Genomic DNA, 27,531 nt, shown 5'->3' with positions numbered 1-27,531 from the left:
TGTTGCCGAGGGGGTGGTTTGTTGCGGGGCTTTTCTCTGCCCTGATGAAACTGTCGTCCCGTGGCCGGTGGGTTAGGCAAACGCACAGGGGGCGCCTGGCGTGGGACTGACTTCCTAGGAAGGCAAAGTTTGAAGGCCTCATCCTCCTTTTTCTTATCGTCACACCGTTGTTGCATCAGTGCGACGGCGGGGCCGAAGAGAGCCCGGCCGGGCTCCACCGGCGCGCCCGCGATGCGCCGTTTCTCACTGTCAGGGAGTCCCGACAGGTTCAGCCAGAGCGCGCGCTCTCCGACCACGGAAAGCGCCATGGAGCGCCCGCAAGCTTGGACGGCCTGCCGAGCGTTACGGAGGACGAGGTCGTTCACCGTTAGGATCTCCTTCCACAGGGTTTCAGAAGGATTTCCCTTTTCCAATTGTTGCCCTAACTCTTCAAGGATCTCTGCCTGGTAGGCGGAGAGGAGCGAAGAAACGTTAAGGGCCCTGACAGCCACGGCCGAGGACTTATAAGCTGCCTGGTGAACGGAGGCAGCAAAACGGTCCATCTTGTTGGGCAAGACCGGCTTGGGGGGAGCGAGCAGCCCGCCCTGAGCGGGGTTAAGGTGCCTGGCGATGGAAGGTTCGACGGTGGGAGGTTCGCCCATACCGTGCGCCGCCATGTCCTTAACCTCGAGTCCCGTGAGACCGTGTTTGAAGTCGAGCGGGTCGCTCCAATAATTTCTCATGTGCTTCGCGCACGCCGGGAGGATGGGGAAGAGTTGTTTCCTCGGGCCGGGAGGGGGTCCCAGCACTTTCCCATCATAAATATCCCTCTCCTGGTCGGTGGCGCTCTGCGGTGCCGGCCATTCGATGTTGAGACGAGCGGCCGCTCGCTCACACACTTCCAGGAGGATGGCTTGAGGCAGAACCGCGTGGGCCGTAGCCTGGGGAACACCAGAGGGCGGGATGGCCTCCTCGTCCTCTGAAACCCCAAGAATGGCCGCATCCTCCTCTTCGCCAGAACCGGGCAGGTCGTGGACGAGAGTGAGGTTGTCCCCGAAGATGTCCTCCTCGGGGAAGGCGGGATTGGGCTGGTCAGCCCAGACGAGAGACGTTGCGCCCCGGGAGGCCCCCGGTAGCGCGTCGTCATCACCGTGTCCCCCGTCCGAGTCAGAAGGGCTGAGCCCGGTGCACTGTGTCACTGCCACCTTAAGACGGCGTTTTAGCAGCTTCCTAGGCAGCAAGAGGCAGAAACTGCAATTCTCCGGGTTTTCAAGGGCTTCCCGAGCGTGCTTAAGACCCAAACAGACCACGCAAAGCTGATGAAGATCCTTAGCTGCGATGAGGGCACCACACGCGGCCGGGCAGGCCCGTGACATGCTATCCCCTGGAGAGGCTGCAGGCTTAGACAGTGACATACCAGCGAAGAAAACGGAGAAATCCGTGGCGGGCAGCCGTGAGGAGAAACGGTGAAAATAGCGAGAGCGTGGGCGGCTCCGAATGCAAAGCAGCAGTAGTTGAAAAATAAACAACTGTCACGTCCGGCGGAGGCTGATCTGGTCGATATGTCCTCCTGAAGACACGAGGTGAGCAGTGTAAAAATCCAACCGAGCTGTGAGATGCAGAGATCGCGAGAAGCGAATGTCAACTGAGGAATAGCAGCGCGCCCAGATGTTATATGCCCTTAGGTGAGGGGGTGTGGCCTCACCTGGCATTGGCTGCGCGCTTCTGTCTGTCTAGCCAGACTTGGTGCAATTGGATGCTTCTGCAGAGGTCAGGTACGGATGCCCTTCCCATAGGTGGATCTCGAACACGAGATGATGAAAGAGAACCTGTTTCTATGTTTCTCTTAAAAAAATCTCACCGGAAGTAGTAGGTCATCTGGGTACTTTTCGCCTTCTGTTTTCGGACATACTACTCCGCTCACATACTGTACTGTTGTTAGCCTACTATATAGTATGAATGTAAGTAGGCATATTCAGATGCAGGGAGTCACTTGTCACCATAATTTAACCTGCAGTAAGAGTCACAAATTCCACCACAGACTGGTGTCACGATCGGTGGCTGGAATGAAGCGCATGACGAAAGCAATAGGGAACTATAACAGTCTTTAATGAATCCACAAAGAATACTCTGGAGATAAATGTGAACACAACCACCTTAAACATAGGCGATACCGGACAAAGGAACAGAATGATACTCTGAAAAACATGGGGAGCGTTATCAAGGTGAACAGAAACAAGTGTGTTGTGGAAACTAATTAACAGCCAGGGAAACTAAGGCAGGCAAAACAGGAACAGAACACAGTGAAAACAAAACCAAAACAGAACATCCTCGTTACAACTAGACAATCTGTCTGGAACCTGTAAACATGGATGAGTGGAGTATTACAAAACTCCCTGTTGGGCTGTAATTCAAGTACTGGAGGTAACATATGAAATTCAGCATATTCACACTACCATTCAAAAGTTTGGAGTTAGTAAGTTTTTTTTTTTTAAAGAAATAATACTTTTATTCAGCATTACATTGATTAGCAGAAAGTAAAGTCTTCTACATTTTTACAAAAGATTTAACAATTCTAATAATACTGTTTTTTTTTATTTACTTTCCATTTATAAAAAAATCATGAATTTTTTTTATCTCAGTTTCCACAAAAATATTTAGCAGCACAACTGCATTCAACATTGATAATGCATAGAAATGTGTTTTGACATGAAATGCATATTAGAATGATTTCTGAAGGATCTTGTGACACTGAAGACTGGAGTAATGATTCCGCTTTGCCGTCACAGGAAATAAATAAATAAATAAAATTAATATAGTATTATAGAATACATTTAATTTAAATTGTGATAATATTTCAAAATATTATACATTTTGGTCAAATAAAGGCAGCCTTGGTGGGCATGGGATTTCTTTCAAAAAAATGTTTTACCTATACAAGACTTTTGAGCGATAGTGTTTAATTCATAATTCTAAAGACATCATTACATAATCCTCATTCTTTGTTTTTTAAATAAATTTAGAGTCATACACACATTTGCAGGTGTATTTTTAACAGCAGGAGCCTCCTGTACACTGATTTAATCATAGGTTTCAGGTTTCTCTGCACAGACAGATTGATTTGCTGATTGAGACAGTGATCTACAGATTATGGGAGTTTTGTTGTTGTTATGTTCAGTGACAGGTGAAGCAACGGAAGGAGCAGATGGCTCATGCCCATGTCCCATTCTTATTGCTAAGCGTGAAAATCTGTCATTAGATCATCTCCGGTCCATAAAGTCCTGTATCTTATTTCTTTTTAGTCCTGTTGTCATACGACCACATTGAAAGTCTTGTATTCAAAATCTCAAAATTTGAGAACACATTATAAAATGAAAATATGTAAAATAATAATTAGACATTTTATTTTAATTAATTTAATAATAATAAAATCAATTCAACATTCACTCTAATTGTTGTGCTGATAATATATGTAACTTTTTTGTGGTCTAAGACTTTTGAACTCTACTTGTATATAAACAAATTTGAACGGCAGATCTTTTTCTCTCCTTCTTGCTGCATGTGAAGTTTTTATTTAGCTTGAGCTTTTCTCTTTGATGATCTAAAAGGCTTCACTCTGGTTCTTGAGTATTTTGTGTCAGAAAGCACAGGTAAGAGAGGAAACTCAAGCCTCTCTGTGGGAGCTGCTTCTTGCTGCTAAATGAGATGGCCAGATGAAATGGCGAAACTTTAGTACTCTGTACTCAAAACTATTAAAGCGGTCAGTGTTCAGTGGCTTTCCTATTAGACTTCTTATTAAATCTACTTAAATTGCCTTGGTCGTCTCACCGTGTATACACAGGCCAGGCTTCACCGCAGGAGTTATGGAGAGGGAGATGTTTTCACCAACCAATTAATCACATCTCTAGAGTACATGGTTTGGAAATAAACAACCCCCAAAGCCCTCAATCTGGAGACTAATTCTTTCCTCAACAGATGGCAGGAGCTCGTAAACACATTTTGAGGGAAGCTTTGAGCAAACCTTTGCATTGAAGAAAGCTGCTAAACTTTGACAAAGATAGCATAGATGTACAGATGTGACGGCAGGGAGTCTTATCTAAGAAGGCACATTGACCAATAGAAAAATATCATTTAGAAAGGGAAGGAGCATTTTGGGCAACAAAAAAAGTATGACTGTAAATCTTTGGGTTAGCAGTGAGTCGATTCAAAAGTGATTTGTGCACATTTTAAACAATTTGACCTAATTCAGGGCATTTCCTTAGAGGAGGCAAGGGAGCCAGCGCCTCCTCAAAAATTTGGACGAGAAAATCATCCATATTGCAAAAATTAAACAACACAAATATTACAAAATGTCCAACAGGGACACCCGCAGGTAAAGTTACAGTGGGTCTCTCTTGCCTCACCTTAACCCATTGACCTTTACCAGACCCCCTAAAGTTTGCGCTGGGTTTAGTGGGGGGTAATTGAGAATGAATGGGGGAAAGTAACGTAAGGGGAGGCAATGCCTCCATCACGCTATGATTGGTTATGATTGGATATGATTGGTTTGTGTGATAAATTCCCTCCTCTTGTTTTCGTTCGTGTTCGTGAATTATTCTGGATGAACAAAATTATGGCATTAATGGGAAGACTAATTAAAAAGTAAACAACTCACCCACTTAGATATTACTGCGATCACGTCAAAATCAGACTTGAGATGGCCTGAAAATGTGCAGGGTTTTAGTGAGCAGTAATCAGCTTGGTGAAATGAAAGGTAGGCTATACATTTTCGTGTCTTTGATTGGTGTTTACAGAGCTTGATGACTGATGATAAGTTTACTATTACAAAGAATAGCTGAACATCAGTTCTCAAATAAAATGTATTGTTTAAATTGTTACAGCTAATTGTTACAGCCTTTAGTTATTGTTTTGGAATAAATGTAAAAATGCTTAAAAACAACTTGATGAGATTTATATTTGGTATTAATAAATAGAAACTTAATTACATTGTTTATGTAAAAATACAAAAATAGAATTGTATTTGGAATGTAAAGTAATGTTTATTTAAAGAGGAAAAAATTAAAATCCTTTTGTCCACCAAAGCGTACTTTCCCCGCGGCTAGCATATTTTTACATTTGTTTTCAATGGGAGCACCTCGTTTTTAAAACTGCAGGAGCGTAACGATTTCACGCTGAAACTGAGCTTTCAGCATTTTTTACTGGTCGCCGAGAGTTGAAAATTTTTAAAAATGGGTAAAATGCAGCGCTCATCACTTTAACTTTTTACCCAGCCGTCCAATCACAATGGAGGAGGGGCGGGACAAATACCACACCAACCAACTGTCACATTCTGCTAGTACAAAGCAGTAACACTTCGGCAGAAATTTCGTCTCATAACAACCAGCAAAGCGTCTCAACTAAAAAAAACGCTGCGCTGCCAATACGCTCTCATAGCTAAGTGTTTTCAGCAGAGCGCCTAGTGTTTTCAGCTGGCTAAAAACGCTTAGGTGGACACGTGGCCTAAGTGTAGCTAATACATAACACGCATTTAAAAACTTGAAGACTTTGCCTCATTTTAGAACACCACAGCCCGCCACTGTAGAATTAATTTTAAATATTGAACACTAATGATTTGCAATTCATTTAATTATTGCCATTTTAAGCTGATTATAGAGCAACACAATTTATATTTTAACATGGATGATCTGGCAGGATGTGTTAATGCAGCTAGAAACCAAATGAATTGTTATAAACTATGAAGGAACGAAGATCTGTAAATTATAAACTCTCATTCAAGCTTTTTTTTGGCCCATACTTTCTAAATGTCATAAACTGTATGGCTGTGAAGCACTGCCCTGATTCTCTATTAAGTGTTGAGGTGGTCACTGTGGGAATACTTGGATGATGACTACCACCCACTTGAGTGTTAGAAGAAAATGGAAGAGATCACATACCCTTTATCTCACTCAAATCGGCAATGGCTTAAAAGCCATCAGTGATGCCTTCAGATGCGCCTACAGGGAGACAGGATATAGTTAGAAGAGTAGAGAGAAACCAATTCCCACTAATTTTATATTCTGAGTTATCAGTATCAGTGAGTTGCATAAGGATAGTTAGAAAATCCAACAGATGATAGAATCTGCATTAGTTACATAATCCGCGAATAGTTGTGTGGATTCCTTGCTTGCTGTAGAATTACACAAGGTGACCATGCTATTGACTAGTTTAATGGTGGGTTCACACTTGTAGTTAGGTTCTCTTGGTTCTTTTGGTCTGGACCAAAAAAGGAAATTATACATTTAATCTTGGTTCACTTAACATTCACACTGTCATTTTTAACACTGAACCTAAAGATACAAAACAAAAAAAACATGTCTATTTTGTGACGGCACTTACTGAACAACCAGACCAATTCTGTGCACTGGGCTAAATGCTCTTGTTGCATGTGCGTACATACGGTGTTATTTTTACCAGCCGAAAACTCACAAAGAGCTTAGAAAATATGTAAAGGTGTCAAAACAGCTCCTGGAATTCCTCCTTTAGGAAGATCTGTTGCAAAAAAGACAGTGGTTCCGACGCCTGCACTAAACTACAACACTGCCACTATGTCGAGAAAAACCTACGGTGGCCGAGAATGCTCAACGTGCTGCAACTGAAGAAAACGCATGCAAATAGAAAAAAACGCATGCAAATAGAAAAAAAAACACATGCAAATAGAAAAAAACACCCGCAAATTAAGAAAACATCTTCATCAGTTTCACAACACACGTGTGCTCCAAATACTACAACCAAATACAGAAACACGCTGCAAATAACACAGACCACAACGGAAATGTTTCCGGGGGAACCAAATAAGTGACGAACCTGGCTGAGACGTGCTTACAGCTGTTACAGCTCAAAATTCTACTTTATTTTACTTTATTTAATTTAACTTTATTTATTTTTTTCGCAAAACATACAGAGATTACATTTTTATGACACAAAACTTGTATACAATATACAAAATGTATTAACAATATGTTCAATGTCATCAGAATACAAATGAGAAAAGAACAGTGAGTTGAAAACTTTCATGTTATGTTTAAATTTTCATAAAGAAAGTTTCATAAGAAATGTTAGGTAATGTGGGGTCCAAAGTTTTAAAGTTGAGACACTGACACACAGATATATAACGCATATTTGCAACCGTTAGGTTAACAGCATTATATTTCTGTCGTCAGAACAGCTTTTCAGCTGATGGACAACGTGCTGCGTTATCATGGGAACATCCCAGGTGAAAATAATGAGTAAATTACGTTGTCTTTTGTTGCTCCCTTCATCAAGTGCGTTCCAAACGGTTACATAAATGGCACACTAGTGCCATGCTCACTCCAAAGTCCCACTTGAAGGGCTCTGCCGTCTGCCCTTCGAAGGGAGTAGGGCTTAGGGATGCTCACAAGCAATAAGCACATCCCAGCCTGGTTCGTCACTTATTTGGTTCCCCCGGAAACATTTCTGTTGTGGTCTGTGTTATTTGCAGTGCGTTTCTGTATTTGGTTGTGTTGTGAGCTTTTGCAGTGCATTTCTGTATTTGGTTGTGTTGTGAGTATTCGGATCACACGTGTGTTGTGAAACTGATGAAGATGTTTTCTTAATTTGCGGGTGTTTTTTTCTATTTGCGGGTGTTTTTTTTATTTGCGGGTGTTTTTTTCTATTTGCATGCGTTTTTTTCTATTTGCATGCTTTTCTTCAGTCGCAGCACGTTGAGCTCTCTCGGCCACCGTAAAAAACAGTTATGCTTGAGCATTGTGTTCTTTTAAATGTCGCGTCTGTGATTTCATCTCCTGTTTTTAAGTTAGTTTAAATGTATTTGGTCCATGTTGCGTTCATAGTTCAGTCGAACCGCACCATTGCTTGTTTCAGGGTCCGAAATTAACACCAGCCAAACGCCAAAAGCGGTAGATATTTCCCCAACTAAATTTGCATATTACCCTTTTACTTTAACTGTGTTTCTGGACTTGCCGGAAGGGTTAATCCCTTTTACTGTATGTTGTGTTTGTGGTTGGTTTTGTTGCTTTCATTCTTCCCTGTGTTGAACACCATTTTTATCTACAGTATACTCTCTTTTCTGTTGGATATATGTTGTGCTTTTGCATAGTAGCGTTTATACAGCATGTTATCTGGACTAGATTTTGTTTAAATTAAATCAGAATTCCCAGAACTTCTTTTGAGTGGGTTTTATTTGATTATCAGCAACATTATGTCTTCTCCCTAATTTTGCTACTAAGAAAACCATTAAAAACTGCATGTTTTTTTATCTGAGTCAAAGCCATTTCTCTGTGCACAGAGCTTGTAAATTCTCTCTTTGCGCACACACAGTCAGTCCATGTCAGGTTGTTTTCCAGCTCCTCTCTTTTCAAGCTTCCAGTGCTCTTAATTGGATTTGCCAAGATGAAGGGTGACACAATTACACAGGCAATTGTCAATTTCACATGTGCTCTAAGAAGCACACCAATTTTTTTCCAATAACAAGATCTCGTTAAATGTAGTCTAGTTTTTTGCATCCATATTAGTTATTTTACATGAAGAAAAAAAGTAGACGGTTTACATTTATGTATTTAAATGGACAATCCATCTCACTGATAATTCATTCATTGTTCATACACTGTACAATAAGGTTCAGTTTGTTCAGATAAGTTAATGCACTAGGTTTCATAAAATAACAACGAATAATACTTTCCAAGAATCCTAAAGAAATCTTTTAAGGTTTCCACAATAATATTAAGAAGCAATGTTTTTCCATCACCAAATCACTAATTATGAACAATAGCAAAATAAACATTAATTATTAAATGCTGTACAATTAAATGTTTGTCTATTATTAATTTGTGTTATCTAATGCATTTAACTAATATTAGCAAATTAAAAAATTTACTGTATAGTAAAGTGTTTCTGATTCAGCTGTTCTTGAGTGATAGCTGTCCAAATACAGGTCTGTCTTCGCCCACACTGTCAAGCTTTGAGACATTTAAATCCTTTGTGGATTTGTGAGAGTAAGTTTCCTCATTAAAATGTCCTTTTGCATCCGATAGAGCAGCCAGGAAGCCGAATGTGCAGAAGACCTTGTTATTGTTGCATCTTCTACATTTAACTTGTTCATTGTTTCTTTAAATGCCAGAGCACAGAGAACATGGTAATGTCTTGCATCTCAGTAAGTTATGTAAAGAAGGTACATTCAGCAGCTTGAAGGAGTTTTAATGGGGTAAGAGTCGTGTGTGTTTGTGTGTGTAAGAACTGTCCTCCTAGTTGGGCTGTTTTTAGAGGCACACAGTTTGAGTTGGGTGAGGTCCAGACTCTCACAGGACAAGCATGAATTTCCACCATTCATCGTTTATGAATGATGATTACTATCATCTAAATTTAGTGCTGTGTGTGTGTGTGTTTTCTCTCTAACGCATCCTCACTGTTTCTAGAGCTTTTTTCAGTTGGGAGATCCCCAGATGGATCCGATCCCCACTGCTTGCTTCAACTCAAGCACATCCTGTGAGCTGGTTATGCAGGTCCGCAAGTTTTATTTGGATATGGGAAATGGGAAAACACCAGAAGCTCCTCCTCTTACGCCCCACCCACACAGGTTGTCCTATTCCTAGACAGGCGGTGACCTTACAAAGGGACACACTGGAGGTCTTAGCAACGTCTTATGCAGTGCAGGGAGGGGAACGCCCTGGATGTCCCATGTTATGAACAATGGGTTCTTCTTCATCTGGGTCCCCTCCCTATAGAACGGATCATGCCTCCATCCACCAGCCGACCACTCAGGAAGCCCTCGGTCCATGTGAGTAAATGAAACAAGGCGCTTCTACCTCTCTCCATCCGCTAATCCCAAATTCACTAGCTGGGGGTTAGTAGGGCACTTAGAGGTCAGCTCAGGATTTGGCAGGGAAGGTGCCTGCTGCTATTTTTTTCTTAAATAAGTCTCTGACTCTTCTTTTTAAAGTCTGTGGAAGGACGATGTATGTATGTCTTCTCTCGATGACAACAGTGATATAGAGTGAGTGACCATGGCTATAGTAGCTTCACTGAGATAATCTGCGTTATTCAATTAAAGTGACCCAGATTACAGCTTGACACACTCAAACATGACACTCTCTAGTAAGTTGCTTTGGATAAGTGTCTGCTAAATGCAAACATAAATGTAAATTAAAATTTGTGTTGAACGTTCTAGAGATGTGGTATATAAATGTTGCAGGATATGTTGGAAAATGATAGTTTGAGATTTGACAATTTGAACACCAACTGTTTCTTGAGTAGCAGTACCCTACACTCTGTTCAACTGGTTGAAAGTGTCAGAGGGCTTTGGTGAGTTTCTAGATGAAACAATGTGGTTATATAGAATAAAATGATGTGGTCTTTGTGTTTCCTTTCTGCTTATTTGGCTTTTAGTTGTAAATGAAACCATATCTCAAGCTTGATTGATTCCGGAGTGTGTAATCCAATTTTACCCCTGACCTCAACTGACACTTTCATTTCATTTACCATGGTTAATTTCAGCTTTAATTTCACTAATGTAACCTGCACTGAATATGTAAGGAACATTTGAGAAATATTGAGATATGAATGAACTGTATAGTTTAAAGGGATAGTTCACCCAAAAATGAAAATTCTGTCAGTATTTACTCACCCTCAATGTTGTTCCAACCCCGTAAGACCTTCGTTCATCTTTGGAACACGAATTAAGATATTTTTGATGAAATCTGAGAGCTGGATCACTCCTCCATCTAAGGGATTGACACTTGTTCCCCGAAAAGTTATTAAAGACATCGTTAAAGTAGTCCAAATGACTACAGTGGCTCAATCTTAAGTTTATCAAGCGCCGAGAATACTTTTTGTTTGCAAAAACAAACAAAAATAACGACTTTATTTCAACTATTAATTTCCTTCTCTGTGGGCCTCTAGTCCGTTCACGTAGTGTGATTGTGTAGAGCTACGTCACACGCAGGCTCACTATTGGCCGACGCTGGTCATGTGTGTGATGCGTGTGACGTACAACAACAGAAGCTTACGCTATTATACTAGTGAACTGACTCGAGGCCCACAGAGAAGGAAATGAATAGTTGAAATAAAGTCGTTATTTTCGTTTGTTTTTTTGCGAACAAAAAGTATTCTCGCCGCTTGATAAACTTAAGATCGAGCCACTGTAGTAACTTGGACTATTTTAACGATATCTTTAATAACTTTTCGGGGAACAAGTGTCAATCCCTTAGATGGAGGAGTGATCCAGCTCTCAGATTTCATCAAAAATATCTTAATTCGTGTTCCGAAGATGAACGAAAGTCTTACGGGGTTGGAACAACATGAGGGTGAGTAAATACTGACAGAATTTTCATTTTTGGGTGAACTATCCCTTTAAGAAAGTAGTTTTGTATGGCACACGTCTATCAAACAGAATTCTGCAGCATAAAACATAATAAAAGCTTTATAATAAATAATATAAACAGTTTTTAATGCCTTTTAATGAGTCTTGTGAAATATTTGTAATGTTTTTTAAATATATTTTATAATTTAAAAAAATGGTTTTATATTTTAACATATAATATATTTTAAAACAGAATTTATTCCTGTTATAGTCACATGATCAGAAATCTTTCTAATATTCTAATTTACTGTGGAGATGATTTGTGTAATTTAAGAAAGAGGTTACTTTATTGGTAAAGAGAAATGATGTTGCTTTTTGTCAGCTATTCTGCAGAGTTTCGGAGATGGTGTTTATCTATCCATAATGAACTCTTTTGTAAACTTTGGGCAGATTTTCTTAGTGTCTAATGTCTTTTAAACCATTTGAAATCATCTATGATTGTCTGATTTTATGAATTTAAATTAAGCATTTAAAATGAGTCAGTAAGGAGCCAAGATGAAATGCTCCAGATAAAGAGGGGAAGGATTGCATGTTATTAGAAAAATTGTGGGAGGAGAATGAATGTCCCCTGCTTGCTGCCCCCATGTGAACTGCACTCACATTAGCACAAGTGTGTGTGTGTGTGTGTGTGTGTGTGTGTGTGTGTGTGTGGTTTGAAATGGATCCTTATGAAATGGATGCAATATAAAGCTGTTGTTGATTGTAAAGTAGATGCTGAGACCGCTTCGTATGATTTTGATATTTATGTCAATTATGATCTCTTAATTTTCTTGTCAGTTTTTAAAAATTGACCTTTAAAACATAATTTCTTACAATGGCATTTTGAAGCAACTTGACAACATCTTAAAAATGTGGTACAGTTGAGATGAGACACAACACAAAAGTACAGTATAGTGAAGCAGTCTACTTGCAAATGGCATGTGTGATATCTATGGGCTCGGGGTGAAAGAAACATTTCTATGCAATTCGTATAACATTGTTCTTCATCACCAACTCCAACTTTGCTTGCAAAATCGATAAAGATTCTCATTTCCCGCAATAATATAACGACGTAAGTAAAAATTCATGATCAAATAAGGCTGACGATATATCGCCCAACTTTAATCTATTCATTGCTTTCATCTGCCACAGTCATGCCTTTAAAATATCTTTATTTGTGTGATTTTCTCAGCAAATATGAATAGACCTATATGTGGTTACAGTAATTGTGATGAATATCATGTAATTAATTTGAGGAACAATTTGAAGTGATTAAATATACTATAGTATGATGTTTTGTCAAAAATAAAGTAGGTTGAATTATCAACTAAGATGTTATTATAGTGTTTGTTCCAATATTCAAACTAATGAATCCTTACCTTTCTTAATACCTATGATAAAATGTATACTTTTTACAAAGAAATACACTTCAAATATTGTTAAAATTGTAATTGTTGTTGTAATTGTAACCCTTTTTGTAATTGGTTACAATTTCTAATTGTAAAATATGTATATATAGATAATTTCTTTAGTCCTTGCTTTCTTTGGGACCCAGTGACACACCTGTGTGAAAGGGCTAATTAATATGCAGCTCATTATGTATGTGGCACATTATCCGGCCTTTGTCTTCTCAGGTGTGAACACGCCTCCACGCATATTGCCTTTCCAAACAAAAGGTGTCTTATAAAATTTAAATCAATGTATTGTTTTGTGTAAATGATTAGGCAGGATGATTTTCAGATCATTTTGAAGCAAAAATTCTAGGCAACAACACTCATTAGTCAAAAGTCTTGTGAACACATATTTAGTATGTGTTTTGTGGACTTATTTCAGACACTTTAAGTTTTAGTTTTTTCAATAACCACGCATAAACATTATTCTCTAAAAAATACAAACATGTACATACATGTTGCTCACATATTACGGTAGCCCCGTTTGTGCTATATAGAGTGAATTTACACCTTTGCCATTAACATGTTTATAAATAACTGAAAAAAGCACAAATGTCAGAGCATGTCAGAACACCTCAAGGACCACAAAAACCCCTTAGACCTCAGAGGGTTAACAGCCTTTATTTTTCTTATTCCCCTGTCGCACTGTTTTGTCTCCCTGTTGTTATCAAGTTACTGTTGTCACTCCAGCCTGTTCCTCTCTAACTCTCTGTCCTCACATTGTGTCCGTTCTTAGTGTGGGATTACCAGTGATTAATGAATCAGTCTGATCACACCACATCAGCAGTGAGGATTAGTCTCTGCTGTCTATTACTGTATGAATGAAGCCCTCCCTCATTCACTGTAGTGGCTCAATATGTAGATCAAGAGTCCACCATTATACTAATTAACCAGATTAAAGTGTTACATACATTAAACACATTCCCTCATAATGAATGATTAACATGTTACATGTCCTTTAAAATCATGGTATTTTCTTATTAGTGTAGCTACATTATACATGTACAGTGAAAAAAAGATGCTTGGGTTTAACAGTTGGCTGTGAATGCTATATGCACACAAATCCACCGACACACACATCAATGCTAGTTAAAGCTGTTATGTCTAGCCGTAACAAGCAGTAATGCTGTCTGTAGGTCAGAGCACATACCCAGGGGCTTCAGACATTAAAGCTGTTAGCTGAATGTGTGATACTGTGAACTTCACGTAGTGTATCTTGTATAAGTCTTAAGAAAATTCATGCTCAGTTTTAATGGTGTTGTATTTTACAGGTACAAACAGCCACACACGAGATAGGAGTAAATGCATGCTTTTCTCATGCAGCCATTAGTGCTTTTTAGTATTTTATTTATCATTTATTTAAATATAATTTAGCCATAATTTAATAATTCAAGAGGAATTAAGTTAAAAAAAGGTTGTCAATTCAGATTTAAACCACTGTTAAAAAATTTAAGCTGTTGCCTTTGTTGTACCTGCCTGATATTCGATAGGGCATCTCTCTTTTTCTTTCTCTCTCTGTTGTATAGCTGATATGTTCAATTCTTTCTTTCATCACTGCAGAGCGTACAATTGAAGTTTCTCTCTGAGAATAGTCATCATTTGTCCGTTAACCCTCTCACGCTGGCATTCTCTGACAGCCTCCTCTGAAATCCCCATCCCACTTGAGTCGGCTGGCAGCTCTGTTTTGTTCCCTTGCTGACTTGAATAGGTTTTAATGGTGCTGCTTCATGTAGAAATTTAAGACTCCTGACTTAAGACAGCAAACCAGACTCAAGAGCCCTGTGACAATCGGCGCATCCAACATTTGCTCTGAAATCCAGGCCTAGCCAACATAATGTCTGAGCTCTCTGCAGTCAACAGACCAAAACATCTTTTCTGGAGGAGGCAGACAAGTTGTTTTGTCTGGTTCTCTTGCATGTGGAGTCTGAGTGCTTGACCTTTTTGTCCACATCATACTTCTGAAATGATGGCAGTCTGTATTCCTGCTGGAAAAGAGGGCTGTAATTCTTCTCTTACTGAGTGAAGGCATTTGAGCTTGTCAGTTTCTCTCTGTTTACCAAGTTAAGAAATTCCCTGTTAACCATTTGTTCTGCTTGTAATAATTGTAACTAGGAAAACTTGGTTAGAATGAGCATTGGCATACAGTGGGCAAAAGTGATATTTAAGTGATATTTAAGAATGAAGAATACATGGTTATGGTATTAAAATTACAAAATTGCTTGGCAAGAACAGATTTTATTTTAAATAGATTTATTTTGTAACGTTAACATCTTTAATGACAATTTTGATTAATTTAATGCTTCCTTAGTGATTAAAAGTATTTTCTTTCAAGAAAAGAAAAATCTTCTTGACCCCAACTTTTTTAACAGTATAAGTAGCACAGTGCTGTGTGTTTTTGCTTGTAGGCTTATTATATAGTACTGCACACAATAACAATGCCAAACTAAGAAAGATGGCTTCAAAGTTTCTGGGTTGAATTTTGATATCAAAATGGATTTTATCAGTTTTCACACAACGTGTTCCCTGAACATAGAAAACCTTAGAAAACCATAGTAAAACCTGTTTTGTCTCAAGAAAGATCATCAAAGATTGTATGATTTTTAGTCATAACGCTATTTTGATAAAACGTGTTACTGTGATTTGCCACTGTAGATATGGTCCTATTCACAAAACTCAGTGCTATTTACCAAGTGTTATTAATGTAGCAAAAGGAGGTAAATGAAATTTAATTTAAAGTATTTGTGTGCTTATTGTGATCATGGTTGCAGTAATTCATCAAATGATGGAGAAGAGTGTTATAATCATGCATATCTAGATGCTGTTTTTTTAAAGAGCGGATTCATTCCTCTTAGTAAATTGCGCCCTTACCCTGTTATTATCTATTTTCCATCATACAGATTATAAATGCTAAATCACCTGATGATCACTTTCAAAATATTTGAACGTATAATATTTTGATGATACTTTCAGATTACGTGTATGTCTTCCCAGTAGTGCTAACATCTATGTACTTTGAGAAGGAAGTAAAGCTCATGTTTCAGGATGGGTACACAATATTTATTTTTAATAACGGGTTTTTCGAGGCTCCTTGTGTTGACAAACTCATTCTAAGTTAACAGAGGTTTTTTTGTATCACTCACAGGTTGCTTTATGCAATAGGGAGACTAGTGGAAGGAACGTTGAACGCTGCAATACTGAGGTGAGTCCTACTTCATCTACTTGATAAGATCCATTTTATTATCACAGACTTATTTTTGACAGATCCTTTTATGATATCACACTTTACACCTGATTACATCAAGTTGTTTGTGGATCGGTCTAAAAGGACAACTTCTACTTCTATTAAACGTCCATTAAACACTCGTAGATTTTTGTAATCTGTCTAGCTGTTCCTCCGTGTGTGAAATCCCATTTGTATTCATCTGGATGTACATTGGCCGTGTCCTCAATCACCGTACGCTCCAGCAGTTTAAAGCCTGTCAATATTCATCTCATCAGTGCTCCCACTCTCTCTCAGCACTTACCAGCCTCTTAAAGGGGAAGTAATATCTATAATACTCTTCAGACGGTAAAACTGTACTCTAGAGCTTCATGTTTTGTAGCAATATTTTTCTAAGCATTTGGATGTACAGTTGCTAGAAACAGTTTGGGTTTAATAAAAACATTTTTAGTAGCCAAACCCAACTAACATGCTTTAGAAAACAGGATATTATGAAAAACCTCACAGTCATGTTTTCTGCTAGGTTAAACCACGACTACCATTTACTGTCTGTAAAATATGTGTTGATTTAGGTTGATTTAAGTTTTATATATATATATATATATATATATATATATATATATATATATTCACAATAATTTATCAGAAAACAAGACTTGATGTCCTTGTCATTGTGTTGCTCAACTAAATGTATCATATTTTAAGGATGCTTTGATTTCTTTTTTCCTGGAAAACAAGATTTTTTGGAGTGTAGTTTTGTTCATTATTTTCTACCAAGTGACATATGGATGTGACAGCGTTTTCCCCCTTTTAAAAAATCAAACATTTATTGTGTTTAATATGGATGATCATATAGTTAGTTACATTTTTAATTGCTTTTGCATTTTTTCTATGACTCAACAAGAACACTCACTAGTTGAGAACCACTGTTGTATACTGCAAAAAGATATTAAAGTTTATGGTGACACACCATTTATTATGTTCTATTTCAAAGCACATCTTTCTCCCTGTGTTTAGTCAAGAAATAGTTTGCTGTTTATCTTGTCTAATAGCACATGGTTCCCGCTCTAGATCACCACCCACTGACTGATACAGCGCTAGAACCGTTTGGGCGCTGTTCCCTCACAGTTTGCATCAAAGCTTTGGTGTTGAATTGAAGTGAGAGGAGGCAGAACGTGGGCATGTAGCGTTGCAGCCGTTCACCTCTCCTCCTCCTGTTTTGCCTCTTCACATATCCTTCACTCTGCTCTGTGAATTCCTCCTCATCCAGAGGGACTCTCTTTAACAGCCACATAAATGCACTTTGCTTCTACAAGGACGCCTGCTTGAGCTCAGCTCTGCCAGTGCAGGAAGAAAGTGTGTGCGCACTAAAGTCTGCATACTGCATACAGATGTCATGGATTGAAATGGATATCCAGCACCTGGGAGAACAACTGGGGCATCTGTGAATGCAAACTCAGTCACACACAGAAAAACACGATGTGAGTTATATTCTCTTTAGCATGAGCTGACAGGCCTGTCTAGAAGAGTTTAGAAAGTCAGCTATTGCTAGCCTACCAGAGACAGAATGGGGAGGAGATTGGGAGAAATCGCGATGTAACGGACTAGCCTCAAAAGTATTTAGCATGATTTGAGCTAAAAAGGCTACATTTATCATACAATTTTGTACTCACAGATCGGGTTAAAAAGGTTTTGATGTTAATTTGCTTTTAAAAGTAATGCATTACAATATTGCATTACTTCCTAAAAAAGTAACTAATTGTGTTACTTCGTTACTTTTTATGGAAAGCAATGCGCTACATTACTTTCGCGTACTTTCACCTGGGCTTTGCTTGCTTGTTGGTGTTTTAATAACAACAACAAAACAGTTCTATTTTTGGAAATATAAAGGCCCTTTCACACTAATAGTGAAATGAATAAGCCTCAGGCTGAAAGAAATGCAAATTGATGCCTGTACAGTAGAGTGCGCAGTTAAAAGCAGTTCTGCTATTCTGGATTTGAGAAGAATAGGATGCAGGAGAGGGAAGTTCAACACGCTTACTTAAGCAATAGAAATGTTAAAAAATGAAACACAAATGTGGTTTATCTAAGTCATTTTTGCATATTAGTATGGTTGAAGTGGCTCATCGAAGGTCAGCAGCAAAGACATTGGTTAATAAATTGAGATTAAATACATAAAGTATAGATGTGTAATTTAATATATTTAATTATTGCAGGTTTGCGTAATATTCTGAGATTGCATTTCACTGTTTTTATTCATGTTAAGGAATATTGAATCTGTTTTTGGGCAAGTGAGATGAGTAAATGCCTGCTCACATTTATTCTAAAACTACAATAACCATTATGTTCACACAGCGCACACAATGCTTCTGCACTTACTCATGATTTCTCTCAACATAGGGACAGGAGAGCTGTCAGTCAATAAATGGAAAAACGAAGTAACTTGCATTACTTATTTGAAAAAGTAACTCAGATATTTTGTTGTAAATTTAAAAGTAATGCCTTACTTTACTAGTTGCTTGAAAAAAGTAATCTGATTACATAACTCAAGTTACTTGTAATGCGTTACACCCAACACTGGTTAGACACAAAGAGGGCCACCTCTCTAGAATTAGCATAATGCCCTCACACAATAGCATAAAAATAGCGCCTACAGATACTGGATATCATTAGATTTCAGTATTGAATTAATTATAAGTATACTCAACCATACTTTTGCTTTATCTTTTCTTTGCCGCAAAGCATTCTTATATTGCATTTCGTGCAGTATTTGTGTTAAGCAGCTTTAGAATTGGGCCAAACAATTTTCAAAAATAGCTAGAATGTGTGCACTTTTTTGCATATTTACACTTTCTGTGAAATTATGATAATTCTGTGAATATACAGAATTATCTAATCTCATTATCTCATTAACACACTTCAGCATACAGGAACTAAAAGGTTTTCCAAATTAGCCAAATTAATTTTACTCAGATTTGCCCTCCTAACTCTTTTAAGTTCCAATTATAAGAGGAAAAAACACAAACAAGAAAACATTCATAGATGAGATAATTGCAGATGCAGGTTCCATATTGGCCAGTGATTTATCACGTTACAGAGATCTGCGTGAGCGAGTAGAGTGACACCTAACACCGACTGCATGAGAAGATAAATGGACAGAAGTTATTTTAGGGCATTTAAGACTTGTAGCTTGTAACATTAGTCTCCCACTTTCCGTGGTTGCAAAAGAATGGGTTTGGATGACTCAAAATCTCTATTTTTAAAGATGAACCAAGAATTCTCTTATGGTGTCTCACTTACATTATTATAAGAAGCCCATCTGCCCAGGAGGAAGTGAAGTCTCCGGATCAAAATAGGATTTTGTTTTTCTGTTCAACACTGGCATTAAGTGGGACAAAGAGAATTTTTATATAGTAGCTGGTATATATACATTTAGAAATTTAGAAAATCAGCTGTGCGTGTTTGCCTCTACTCACTATCATGTTGTTTCCAGTGAACGTAATTGTTTTGTATAGTGGAACGCTCCTGCACATGATTTTGCTGAGCGCACTGGATTTTGACAAGCCAAGGGTGTCTGTCTGCCTCCTGGATGTAATATGCAGTGTTTGCTACATTGCACTCTTGTAACAATTCATTTCAGATGCTTGTATATGGTGTATGGAATGATTACTGAACAGATTTGAAAGTGACACATAATAGTATGATGTACCGTGTTTGTTTCAATTTGACTGATAGCTACAGTAAAGAAAAGTAAATACATTTATAATCTTACAGAAGATTACGATTTCAAATAAATGTTGTTCTTTTGAACTTTCTATTCATCAAAGAATCCAGAAAAATGTATATCAGATTCCACAAAAATATTAAGCAACACATTGATAATAATAAGAAATGTTTCTTGACCAGGTGTGTGTTTGTTCATTGTAAACAGGCCTCAATCCACTAATGACATTGAGATAAAAGTGCCCCAGTGCTGATCCTGACAGAAGGACAATGCTTTGACTCAGTGCTCAAACAGCCAGTGATGCCAGAATGAGTTTTATAATACTAGAAAGTTTGCTAGTACAGTATGTTAGTTTGAAGGCATGACTCATGAATATTAATTGGTTTGTGTTGATGTTGCCAGACTGTCCAGTCACATAACTAATTAAAATTCATGAGTCAAGCCTTCACCTTGTTATTTATTCATAAATTAATGTGCAGATACACATGAGTTGCACATAGATGTTCACACTGGCTTAATATTGAGATACAATATTAGAATTTTGACTAGCTTTGATAAACTGTCAAAGCATTAATTAATGTTTGTGCAGATCAGATGCCTGTTTTTTTTATTTTAATTTTTTTTTTTTTTTTTTTTTTTTTTTACTTTCTTAGTTCAGTACAGACCACAAAACATTTTAATATCAGTCATCTAAAGTCAGTTAAGTTGTTGGGCCAGGCTCACCTGGGGCAGTTTTAAAATGCATGTTGGAATTGTAGAAGAAAACCTCTCATGTTTGGTGCCTTTATATATTTTGAATAACCTTGAGCAATAGAATAAGGTAGCATGTCCCAAATACGTCAAATCGAGAGTGGCTCCCTTGACATTTGCGTTACAGGATTTCGCTCCGTTTCTGGAGCCTGTCTCATGCCTGGACAAAGCTCACTGTAGAACAAAAAGGATTTAGTTATGGTGACATTTCTATTGCTCAGCTGCTTTCCCTATGGTAATTCTCCATTCCCCCTCATAGAGGATTCTCTGTAATGGTTTGCATTGGAACGAGACAATAACAGTAAGAAATGAAGGAAGATGAGTGGAACGACATTATGAGAATGGATGAAGAAATTAATTCCTACGTCTTTCTCCAATGATTTCTGTTGCTCTTTATTTCCATGTAGAGAGCTATATTTTGTATTTCCACCTCTTTTATCTATAAAACAAAGACTCAAGCAGATGTCCAGCTCTACTTTGAAGCTCTATTATTCCCTCTCTATGAAGCGAACAATGTCTGATCATAGGAGAGACATTGATGTTAGAGAAGCGAACCGTGCCCTTGCTACCAGCAGATGGACCGACAGGTATTCCTGCTCAGTCTTTGCAAATTCTGGACACTTCAGCCAATGTGTGAACTATTTGCATATTCACTCACTCCTGAATATCAGACAGTTAGAAGATAAATATTAGACTCCCATACATTTATTGATTTCTGTTGTTCTATTATGTTTTATTAATGGGATGATTGATATGATAATGCACTGTAAATGATCTGGGGATATTTTGGAAGTGGAGTATGACTGTGTCAGCTTGGCAGATTTGCATTTCTGTTAGTTCTGTCATTATGTTTAGCAAATTTTATGTATCTTTAAAATGTATTAATTGTAAACCGTAATAATAACATAAGTTTGTAAAAAATGTACTGACCCTAAACTTTTATACATTAGTCTGTATAACGTTTGCACAAATGTGAATACTTCTGAATTTACTTTAATTCTAATTTTTATTATTTGACGTAACATGCAGTTTGGGTTCAGGGTCCTGTAAGTTTCCTAATGATTTGTTAGCTTTCTAAAGCTCTGTTGCATTGGGGTTGAGTCTGGCCCTGCAGTGTGTTGTTGTTAATCACTAGGCCTCAGGCAGCCGTCTCACACGCAGCCTGTGTATGGATAGAAGAAAAGACTCTGTCACTGTCTCAATCAGCCACAAACAATCCCCAAACAAACAGATAGATGGATTATTTGAGTTTAAAGGCTCTGAGTGAAATAGGACGCACAGTTGCGCACACACACACACACACACACACACACACACACACACACACACACACACACACACACACACACACACACACACACACACACACACACACACACACACACACAAACACACACAGTCAGTGAGTACAAAACAGTTCTTGTTCACACTGGTGGCTCCTAATTATCTTCCGTCTGAGGAAATTGGGCACCCTTAGAGAAAACACTTTTTTTTTTCAATTAGCTGGTCATGTATGGATGACTTCATTGGCACCTTGCTGCCAGTAGTATCCACACCCTCCACACAGTTAACGCCAGAAAATGAAGTTGAGGACTGATAATGTTCACACAGAGCCTTTCATTTTTCTACTTGTTTGAAAAGGATGAGGAATAAGAGCAATGGAATTTGATTGAATGAGGATACAAAATCAGCTATATTACCATTCCTTCATGTGTCTTTTTACAAAACACAGCAAGCATTGTTTTTATAGAACAATTTAAGATTATACCATCTTAAACCATCAGCTTATGTCACACTCTGTGCCATCTTTTTTTAAAACCTATATTCAACATAGAACAAATAATAATAAATCCAATATGTAAAAAAAAAAAAAAAACAATCTACTCCGTTTTACTGCAAAAAGTTATTCTTTTATTTCAGCTAAGAGGTCACGCTGGTGTATCAGTCTTCTATTGGTCACACATCCAAAACTACTTCGGATTTGCATGCGTTTGAATGCAAGTCAAAGGAACAAAAAGTGTAGTGTGACAGCGCTTTATTCTTTGTTCACACATAGCATTATACCAATAATTTAATGGTAATATTGCAACTTTTCATACTGGGAAACTGACAGAACTGATTTACCTGTATTTTTGAAAAGGTCCTGTTCACGCATGATTTACCATTAAAGGCTGTATGTGTGAAAGGGGTTATTGTCAGTGCAACAAAGTTGAGCAAATATATATATATATATATATATATATATATATGTGTGTGTGTGTATATATATATATATATATATATATATATATATATATGTGTGTATAATTAAAATATGTATAATATAGGTTATTAACAAAAAACAATTCATTTTTTGATTCCAGAAGTTTCAAGAACTTCAGTTTACATCTTTTTTTATTTAGAATTTTAATAAAGTTAGATTGTTTTAATACATTTATAATCATTTTATATTAATATATTACTATTTATATGATTCATATTTATCCTGTGGCCCCCAGGTTTGCTGAGGCACTGCTTTAAAGCCCGCTTGTATTCAGTCATTTTATCTTTGAACACCATAATGACATATTTAAACACTTTTTCCTGTTATTTTTTTTAATTCATGCCTTAAAATAGCATGAATATAAGTCTACACCCTTGCTTCGTTTTGTATACACGGAGCATTGAATATGCAAATTAGCCCCGTCTCCACTCAATCACATAAGCTCAGAATAGTTGATCCACTCGGTTAACTTTACTGTAGTAAACGCTGCACAATGGCAAGTGGAAATACTGGTTTAATTCAGCCATATATGTTTGAACTAGGGTGACCACCCGTCCCGCTTTACGTTGTACTGCACATCATTTTCACCCCTTGTCCCGCACGTTTTCATCACTCTGTTGGTTTTTAATTATCATATTAAGAAAACTTTCATGTGTTCTTTGCCTTTTTAAGAAAACATTTTATTTATTCGTTTTGCGGCGTAGTTTTTCATCTGTATTTAACAGCGCTTCATCAGAAGTACAAAATACAACAGCCGTTTTTTAAATCCTATCCAATGGTTGAAAGGACAGGAGTAGGGCTGGGATAAACGATTATTTTTAAAACGATTAATCTAGCGATTATTTTTTCGTTGCATCGTTTAATCTAACGATTCATTTTTCCAGTCCGATTCGATTTCGATTCGATTATCGATTATCTCCTCATTAATTGACTAATAGCAATTTATACATGTTGATTTACATATCTGAATGGAAAAAAACATGAATTCCTTAACATTGCAATATATGTTTATTGAAATATGTGTATTGCTCTTAAAATTCCAAAATAAAAGACTATACAAGTGCAAAGTAATGAATTCTTAGTCAGAGGCAGCATTCAATAAAACCTTGAAGCCTTGAAAATAGGCCTAGTTTACCGAAAAAAGTGCAATCTGTCACGACACATTAAAGAGCCACAAAATAGTAGGCCTATTTATGTTTAATTTTCTTTGACTGACCAAATTTGAAAGTTGAGACTTTATTAAATGTTACCTTCTTGGTCCTGTCTGTCAGCGCGTTGTCAGTGTCCTCTATGTATTTTTCACGACATTAATAGCTATAAGCGCATACTTGCAGCAGTCTCGCACGCGCTTAGAGCTCGTGTGAATTGCACGTATAAAATGAAGTTAAAGGTATTGTAGGTAGAAATCCACAAAAATACTTTTTGTCCAAATTTGTTTAAACTGTCTTTATATATCAATGCATAGTTAAAATGTAAGTACTCTGGAAAAGAAATTATAAAAATCGAGTGTCTGTAGTCCTCTCAGGACTGCAATAAACACAGCTCATTATTCCATTAACTCCCACCCCCTCCCTTCTCGGCTCCTTCCAAAGCCACGCCCCCAAAACAAATGAACGCGCGATCCCGGCCGTTCGCTAAGCTGGAAGAGTCGGACGCGTTTACCAGCTGTACCAGATGTAGTGACATCATGTCAGAATCACAAGTAATAAAATAACTAACTTTATCAGTATGAATATAAACAATTAACATGGCTGTTAGTACTCACTATCCAGCTCGCATATCGATACTGGTAAAGTTTAAAATATTTGACTAGCTCGTAACGGAATCAAACTCAATATAAGGCAAAGCTATAAATAGCTTAATTGATACACGTTTGCCGTTACTATCAGTTAAACTGGGATGAAGGTGAATTTGTAAGATTCATAACATAAGATTGTTTACAGATAAACTGAGTAACATACACTCAAACACCTTCTCACAACTGCATTGCAGACCCAAGATAATATAACACACACACACACACAACATATATTGTATGTATAGCACATACAGATACAACATAAAGACATAGGTAAACATATGTAGAGCATATAACAACAAACCAAACGTGAAAAAACGGAGCAGGTAGAGTTCACGGTGAAAATAGGAACAAAGTTTAGGCAGAGGGTAAAGCTAGGTATAAAAATAGATCCCCTAAACTTTTTAACCTAAAGTTAGATTTGGCGAAATTAAACAAAACAGCTTTCAACTGCAGATAGGCCTATTGCTTATTTATCGTCTCAACCCTGGCTCACTAACAGACACGTTATACCAGTCGACACCAAAGTTACTCTGTCATAGCTAAGCCAGTACCGTTAGTTATGCTACGTAACGTTAGGTAGCTATATTAGGTAGCTACTTGTGCTAGTGATACATGCTTCATGAAAAAATAAATGCCATCAAAATGAAAACAGCAAGATTACTTGTCCAGCAGAAATAAAGCCATCATGGAGTCACTTTTCAGCCCCTTGAGATCCCTCAGTAGTCGCCCACGCTGGAAAGCCACGCCGATATTGACTCTCGTATGATTTCTTTATTTATCCAAAGACTTTTTGTTCATAGCCTTTTCAAATACTGTCTTCCTTTTTTTAACTTGTTTGACTTCGCTGCCTCTACAGTATATGCAGGTAACGTTACTGAGAATTTTGACTGTTCTTTCTCTGCCATAATTGTTATTACTAGCTTCCGTGCCTCTTCAAACGGGTGCGCGCATTTGGGCTCCTCCTGTATCAGCAGAGGTGGTATCCATGGTAGCGAGGGAGAGTGACAGTCGCCCCAGCCAATCATTTCTTTCGTCCCGAATGGAATAATGAGCTGTGTTTATTACAGTCCTGAGAGAACTACAGACACTCGATTTTTATAATTTATTTTCCAGAGTACTTACATTTTAATTATGCATTGATATATAAAGACAGTTTAAACAAATTGGAAAAAGTATTTTTGGGGATTTCTACCTACAATACCTTTAAGGAACAACCTTGATCCATCAGCAAACGCCACATAGATCGCTGCATTTCACTGCGCTTGATGACATTTTTTTTCCTTTTGCGCGAAGAAGCCGTTCGCCGGAGATGCGGGGTTCATTCATGATTATTGCTGCAGGTATAATAATCATTCTGGCGCCGGGTCTGAGTGAGTCATTTACTCTTTAAAATAAAATACTTTATTTCACTCATTTAACACTGCTCTTATGAGGACACACGATAAAACGGACACTTTGGCATAATTTGTGTGTTATGGTTCGTTCAAGCCCGAAAGAGAACTCGATACTGACGCACATTTTTCTGTGGGTTGTTTGTGTGTGTGTGTGTGTGTGTGTGTGTGTGTGTAGTTTAGAGGAACGAGAGTTTGCCGCCTTGCACTTCTGATAGTCTGAGGAGCCACTCGTGTTATCACTACTCTCTGGCGCTGCCATCTTTGTTTTGGGTCTGACGAATCGACGCGCATATTTTGCGTCGACGTATTTTTTGCGTTGTCCCAGCCCTAGACAGGAGTAAACACGGTCACTAGTAGGTTGTGAAGGCTGTCAATCAAAATGTGGAGCGGTGATTCGTTCCATGTGTTCCCTGTCAGAAAACAAATGGATAATTCGATAAATTGAAATGCCTGCTGCCCTTGGGCTCAGTGATGTTGAATTAAATGACATGGAAAATAAAGACATGTTATGTTACATTGTGATGTAATGGTGTTTTCTGGAAGGGACTAAAGAACAAAGAATTGTTATCAGCTGAAAGGCAGAATGCAAATGTTTTTATTAAGTTAGATAAACATTATATAACAGTTTCAGGTTTTGTTTTAGTGTTGGTAACATGTCCCACACAAACCTAAAATCGTCCCACATTTGGTTTGTTTGATGGTGGTCACCCTAGTTTGATCCAGAAACTGATTCAGAAGAGGTGGAAGAGTGAAATATACCGGCTCATATAAGTCAATGTATCAGAATTGTAATGTGCTTTATAAATCGCTATCTACATCAAAAAGTTGGTCAAAGTTTCGTCCAAATTATGTTTCAGTAACGTACTCTTGTTTCTTTTTGTCTCTTCCTTCTTCTCTATATCTGTCTATATAGCCACAGCTTCCTGTAACTGCAAACCAACGTTGGAGGTTTAACACTTAATGTAAAAAAAAAAACACACACCCCTCCTCCCTGCCTTAAAGCTCCTCATACTGCATCGTCATGGCTATGAGCAGTGATCCTGGTTGCGTGGGGTTGGACCTTGACCCAGACTCTTCCCCGACTGCTGAAATGACTGACAAGATTTCCGCAATGTCCTTAAGGTCTGATCCAACCTCCAGTGTAGTGAAGAATGGGACAGGTGTGAAGAAAGCTCTGCCCAAGAGGCCACACCTGTCAGGCAGGAAGATGTCATTGCAGGAGAGAGGGACGTACGTATCTTCTGGCGGCGGGGCTGAGCGCTACTCCCGAATAGCCAGACAGCCAACCATCGAGTCCAGACGAGTGTCCATCTCAGACTCGCAGGTGAGAGACATTTAAATATTGCCAATGGTTGTGTATGAAATATTATTTTTACATTTAAAATTACATTTACTTTTTTAGGACTTGATAGATTGTTTTGATGACCTATATCTTCAGGGTGGCCAAAGGCCGATATAAACATATATAAACATTAAACATTTTTACTTTAGATAAGAACTTATTGATTCTGTAATCCTATTGTAGTATGTTTTGCAAATAAAGAAATTGTTAAAACATGACACAAAAAAAATATTTCTCAACAAATAAATACAGTC

At 37.9% G+C, this 27,531-nt stretch overlaps 1 protein-coding gene across 5 annotated transcripts in view; it reads left to right on the top strand.

Annotated features, from left to right (window-relative positions):
* camkk1a (calcium/calmodulin-dependent protein kinase kinase 1, alpha a) overlaps positions 1–27,531 on the top strand; it is a 90,455-nt gene that overhangs the window by 18,747 nt on the left and 44,177 nt on the right. For 2 of the 5 annotated variants that reach the window (XM_077240708.1, XM_077240705.1), the window contains exons 2-3: positions 15,926–15,982; positions 26,849–27,259. In XM_077240708.1, coding sequence (XP_077096823.1) covers positions 26,957–27,259 — 303 coding nt within the window. In that variant the 5' untranslated portion in view covers positions 15,926–15,982; positions 26,849–26,956. Of the gene's footprint in view, positions 1–9,609; positions 9,773–15,925; positions 15,983–26,848; positions 27,260–27,531 lie in introns of those variants that run through there. The other 3 variants (XM_077240709.1, XM_077240707.1, XM_077240706.1) reach the window with 2 other exon arrangements.

Source organism: Siphateles boraxobius, unplaced genomic scaffold (assembly GCF_051911475.1).
Source record: "Siphateles boraxobius isolate OS27281-9 unplaced genomic scaffold, OSU_SipBor_1 24, whole genome shotgun sequence".
In the NCBI taxonomy this organism is placed as follows: Eukaryota; Metazoa; Chordata; class Actinopteri; order Cypriniformes; family Leuciscidae; genus Siphateles; species Siphateles boraxobius.
Note: the sequence above shows the minus strand (reverse complement) of the source record. Positions and strands in the feature narration are given on the sequence as shown.